Source organism: Nannospalax galili, unplaced genomic scaffold (genome assembly GCF_000622305.1).
Source record: "Nannospalax galili isolate Female #2095 unplaced genomic scaffold, S.galili_v1.0 scaffold853, whole genome shotgun sequence".
In the NCBI taxonomy this organism is placed as follows: Eukaryota; Metazoa; Chordata; class Mammalia; order Rodentia; family Spalacidae; genus Nannospalax; species Nannospalax galili.
The window spans coordinates 1147939-1153914 of NW_008332825.1; the positions used below are offsets into that span (position 1 = coordinate 1147939).

Genomic DNA, 5976 nt, shown 5'->3' on the forward strand with positions numbered 1-5976 from the left:
TTCATACAGAAAATAAAAATGTAGAGACCCTAATCTGAACTCTAAACCTAACCCTAAACCTAACCTTAATCCCAGACCTTAACCCTAATCTTGATACTAACTTCCCCCAAAAATTTAATTTAATTAAAAAAAAAAAAAAAGAAGAGGACGGGAAGTTGGGAGGCATGAGGTGGTGAGGGGTGGATCTGGGAGAAGTTAGGGAGAGGAAAAGTAATGAATATGATCAAAATACATTGCATGAAATTTTCAAAGAATTACCAAAAAAATATATTTTAAATGTCAGCCAGGGGGCTGGAGAGATGGCTCAGCGGTTAAGAGCATTCACTGGCTGCTCTTGCAGAGGACCCAGGTTCAATCCCAGCACCTACATGGCAGCTAACAAATGTCCATAACTCCAGTTCCAGGGAATCCAATGTCCTCTTCTGACTTCCACGGGCATTGTACAACATGGGTTCACTTACATACATGCATACACTACATTTACATACATAAAATAAAAATAATAAATAAAAAAAATTTTTAAAGTAAGTCAGGTGTGGTGGTGCATGCCTTTAATCCCAGCCTTCAGGAGGCAAGAGATCTTTGTGAGTTTGAGGCCAGCTTGGTCTACAAAGCTCCAGGCAAGCCAGAACTCTGTAGTAAGACCCTGTCTCAAGAAAGAAAAAAAAAAAAGCAACAAAAAACCCCAGATAAACAAACAAAAGTAAACCTCTTCAGAGACAATGGCAGTTTCTCAGTGGAATCAATCAGTGACTGCACCTTCCAGTTTCGGGGCTGTTTTCAAGCATCTGTTAAATGAGAGGGAGGAGGACTATCCAGAACAGCATCTGCCCTCCAGAAAGACCCGTGGCCAAGCTGCACTTCAGCCAACAGTGAACATTATTGTCCCTGCTTTACAAATGGCCAAGCACTACGTGGCTCATCATGACATGACATTTGTTCTGAGCCATGTTTCAGGGTCAGGTCTGTGGAGTGGGAAGCTGGTACTTTTAAGAACTGACAACATCAAGTGCATCCCACGGTGGCCCAGGATTTCAAGGCTGTCCACAGTTTGGTGGTCAACTTGGTGACATAACCAGAGCATGCAATAGATCAAGAACTACCACCCAAACAGGAGTAGCCTGGGGAGACTTTTGACAATAAATGTTTCTTTTCTTTTTTTGGTCTTTTTGAAACAGGGTCTTCCTCTAGTCCCAGCTGGCCTGTAACTCACAGGCTGACCTTGAACTCATAGAGATCAGCCTGCCTCTGCCTCCCAAGTGCTGGGACTGCAGGCGTGCATCACCATGCCTGGTTCTCTTTTATTTTCACAGACTTACATAGGACTGGGTTAGGCCACCTTTGATCACTAATTAGAAAACTGAGCTACACAGGGCTGGGTTCCCAGGTGTTACAGGTAAGACCACACATCCCAGGTGCCAGGTCTGCTCACTAGCATCTCAGTCTAGAGAGTTCACCACAGAGAGATGCCCTGAGGCTTCCCATTCCAACTCTAGGTATCTGTATCAGAGGCCCCGTGGTCCTCAGTGGGGGAGCACCACATCTCATGGTGCGTTAGGAATGTGCACTTGGGGCCTGCTGCAGACTCTCTGACTGTAGGGCCCAGCAAGCTCTTCTGAAGATTCTGATGCACACCAAGGTCTGAGAACCACTGAAACCATTCCACTCCCTTGTGCTGTGCTATGTTGTATGTAGAATTAAGGTCTTGCATTACCTAGTTTTCAGTTTCACATTACTACTTTATCATTAGCAAAAAGCAGAGACCATCAAATGGTAACAGAATGTATTATACTGTTTCCAAATGTGCCCATGTCCTCCAATCTTACCTCTTCCAACTTGGTCTGTCTGCAGGGAAAAGAAAAGGTAAAGCCAAGGGGCAGTTTCTTGTGTGTCAGCTCTTTGGTCTTCATGAAGTCTGCCAGGCAGTCAGCCACATAGTCAAAGAGCTGCAGGAAAAGAAAGCACGGGCACTGGGCTCAGGCAGGGCTTCTCACAGCCGGTGCCCAGGCCCGTCCTTCCTGCTGGTACCTCCATGCCATTCCCCCGGATGATCTCATTGGGCGTTGGGTAGAACTGACTCTCCATTTGGACCTGTCGCTTCCCCTCTTCAGAGACTTGCACCTTCAATACTCGAAACTTAGAACCTCCCAGATCCAGGGAAAGGAACTCCCCGTTTTCTGTGAAGAAACAAAAATGGTCAGCAGACACACAGTTGGACACACGGCAAATGCCACTTGATGCCACCCCCCCCCATGGGTTAGTGTCACCATTCCACTTGCTGAGAGTTGAGAAGTGCAGCCATTTGTCTATGCCACAAATTAGGGGGCAGAGCTAGGATGTGAGCCCTGTCTGATCCCACCCCTCTCAGTCATGTAGGTGGGAATGGGCAAGTTCATTGGGAAAAGGTACCTGTGAACCCACTTCCTGAGGAAGTCTGAGAAATAAGCCAGGAGGGTGGAGCCTGTTCTAGCATGCCATAACTGGAAAGGAAGCTGTCCCATCAACCATGAGGAGAACTCTGATAAATGTATAAAAAGAGCGGTGCAGAGAAGGGAAACCAGCCTCACATGCCTCAGTCTGAAGGACAGAGGGAAACTCCAGGAGGACCAAATGACAGACCTAACAGACCAAAGATCCTTCATTTTTAGGCCAGAATCTCTCTAAAAGGAGAAGATGATTCGCCATCCAGCCTGGCCCAAGAATGATGTCTAAAAAAAAAACAAAAAACATGGAAATGATACATGTGTTGGGGTAGGCATCCTGATGATGTCTACCCAGGACCCTTGCCAGTGCCTGACACAGGAAGTGTTTACATAGAACCGTTGATGTCTATAAAGTGGTTTAATCTGCCTTGAATAATTCATGATGCAGGCCCAAGACACGTGTAAGTGAAATTCCATGCCCACAAACCCAGAAGTCAAGTGCCAGTGATGGATACAGTGTGATGGTAGCCTCAACTACCTGTATCTAAAGGGTCAGATGGCCAACCTGTCAGTCTTTGCGAACCATTTAATCTAACATGGAAGAGTGTCACCAGGAGACAGCAAAAGCTGAAATATCACTGTGCTAAGATCGTAGGGAGGAAAGCACAGTTCCCTGGGGCCTCAGAGCGTGGAGGTTCTGTGAGATTGGACTTCCATGAGATTCAATGTACCACTTCCTCTGTCCCCATGTCCTTGGCCAAAAAACATTCCTGGACTACATTCTAGAAGTTTTTCTATTCCAGCAATGCAAGAGTTAGAGGCCAAGCCTTAGCTAGCCAGAGCAGTGCTGTGCAAAATGTCATACATGGGCCTCACTGGGAGTCTAGCTGACATGCAGACCCTGACTCTGTGAGGGGCCAGGAACTCTGCATTTCTAAACAGGCTTCCAGCTAGCCAAGGCACAGAATCATTTATAGATTCAGCTGCCTCGGGTTTGGTTTTTGTGGAAGTACCTACAAATTAGCTCCCCAGATGAGCCCTAAAAGGAGCTTTGAGGGAGAAGTTTATGGTTTATTAGTGGACGGGGGCATCCAGGAATGGAATCCTGCACATGTATCACATACTCTGCATAGAGACACCCTCACTGGGTGTGTTAGAGGAAGTCATGCAAACATTCACAGAGCACCTATGCTGTATCACATGCCAGGTGCTGAGGAGGCAAAGATGACAGGGCGCAAGCGCCACAGGGAGTCTACCAGAACAGTGGTGGATAGAAGCTGGTTCTGGTCAGGACAAATGCTCCTCTGGCAGGAAGCCTGATGGGAAGTGCAGGAAGACAGATGTGCAGGAGAGGTGAGAGCAGGCAGCAGGTAGAGCTGGGTGAGGAGATGAGAGGGAGTCTGGGAGTCAGGCAGGGGAGAGCAAGCCACAGAAGGTGAGAGTGAGCCACAGAAAAGTCTTAAGGACAGGAACACCAAATCTGATCAAGATTTTGGAAAAATGCCTCTGGCACCCACCAGACGAGATGGCCCTGTTACAGGAATGGGAGGGAGCCAGCTGATAACCGACTAGTGTCAGCAACTCTCTCTGCCTCCCCCACAGCACCGTTATCACTGTGCAAACACTTCGCTCACCCCTGTGACCCAGGATGTCACTTCATGAAGCATGTGGTATGATCCCTTCTGTGGTGGGACTTTGCCCGGGGGTGGGGGGCGGCAGGGGGAGGAGGCAGTGGGGGGAGGGAGGCCCTGCCCAGGCAGAGGAAGAGAACGAGGTTAGGAAGGGCCTTTCAGGGTCTTTACAGCAATTATTAAACAAACAGCCTCCCTCTATGGGGCTGTGGAGATGACTCAGCCGGTAAAGCACCTGTACAAGCATGAGGACCTCTGTTTGATCCCTGACACCTACACAAAACACAGGCACAGGGGAGGCAGAGACAGGAGAATCTCTGAAGCTCAATGGCCATCCAGTCTAGCCAATCAGTGAGTTCCAGAATCAGTGAGAGACCTTGTCTCAAAAATCAAGTGAATGAGGGCATCACATCTGGCCTCCATATGTACATGCACACACATGCATCCACACATATACATCCACATCCATCCATACACACACACACACACACACACACACACACACACACACACATGTACATGCACACACATGCATCCACACATATACATCCACATCCATACACACACACACACACACACACACACACACACACATGAAAATAGCCTCCAAAAAAGAGGACTATTCTGTCTGCTACTGATGGTCCTCGGAAACAGGGCCATCTTCTCCAAGGCACTGCCAGGGCTTGCCTCTGCTCCTTCCCCACTTCTTGGTGAGTGTCTCATAATGGCATCCAGTGGCCAAATGCATAGATTTCTAGACATTCAGGGCCTCCAGAAGGGAAGGCATGAGGAAGTGTATCTAGGAACCTCCCAGGTGCATCTGAATCCTTTGCTAAGGCAAGTATAAAATCCAGGTCCTCCTGTGACCCCAGGGCCTGCTATTAGCTGGCCCTAAATGACTGCATCAGGGCTTCAGGATTAGCCCCTAAGACCAAGGGGTGGAGGTCAAGAAGAAAGTTTTCTGGGTGGGAATATAGAATCATAATCACCATCACATTCAGGGATGGGTGGTCTCCCAAACCCCCTCCTGTGCACTGCAGAGGATTGGCAGGAGGCACAGATGCCACAAAGCACTCTTAAGGCTCTTGGTCCTGACAAGGAATGGTCCATGGTCCATGTCAGCCCCCTGACTAAGGGGCTGAGAGGCCAGGAGAGCACAAGTAAGTTTACCCCCTCAGGTAGGTTCAGAGCAAGGAAGAACTACAGAAGGGTCAGCAGACCCAGGAGGATTCCGTAGGAAGCAGGATTCATTTCTGAAATGAAAGCCACAGGGATTAGAAAAGGTTTACTTGTTTGATTCTCTTAGTAATCATGAAATTACACCACTAACTCACAGAGCTATGGAGGACTGGGAACTACAATCAAGAGATTTTTTTTTTAATCTTTGTGTTGGTGATGGGGTGCTTTAGGGACAGGTTATGTGTGTGAACGTGGATGTGGATGTGTCATAGCACTTGTGTGGGAGTCAAAAGACAATCTCAGGTGTCAACCATTGCTTTCCACCTTGTGTGAGACAGGGTCTCTTGTTAGCCACTGTGTACACCAGGATAGCTGGCCCACAGACTTCCAGGATTCTCCTGTATCTGCTGTCCATTCAGTAGGAACCCTGGGATTACAGGCTTGTTCTACCATATCCAGCTTTACATGGGTTCTGGGGATTCAAACTCAGGTCCTCAAACTTGGGTAGCAAGTACTTTAACTACTAAGCCTTCTCCTAGGCCCATGAAAGGGTTTGTTTTGTTTTTTTTTAAAACACCATCCTAGCCAAGTATAATCCCAGCATTCTGGAGGCAGACGCAGGAGGATCTCCATAAGCTCAGGGCAAGCCTGATTTACTTATGGTGGTCTAGGTTAGCCAGGACTACATAGTGAGACCCTGTTTCTCTCTCTCTCTCTCTCTCTCTCTCTCTCTCTCTCTCTCT

The 5976-nt window shown here is 47.9% G+C and overlaps 1 protein-coding gene across 2 annotated transcripts in view; it reads right to left on the minus strand.

Moving 5' to 3' along the window:
- Positions 1-5976, minus strand: part of Hkdc1 (hexokinase domain containing 1) — a 62488-nt gene that overhangs the window by 47783 nt on the left and 8729 nt on the right. For both annotated transcript variants that reach the window (XM_008827811.3, XM_029560966.1), the window contains exons 3-4: positions 2029-2177; positions 1827-1946 (exon numbers count right to left, since the gene is read on the minus strand). In XM_008827811.3, the coding sequence (XP_008826033.1) occupies positions 1827-1946; positions 2029-2177 (269 nt within the window). The remainder of the gene's footprint in view (positions 1-1826; positions 1947-2028; positions 2178-5976) is intronic.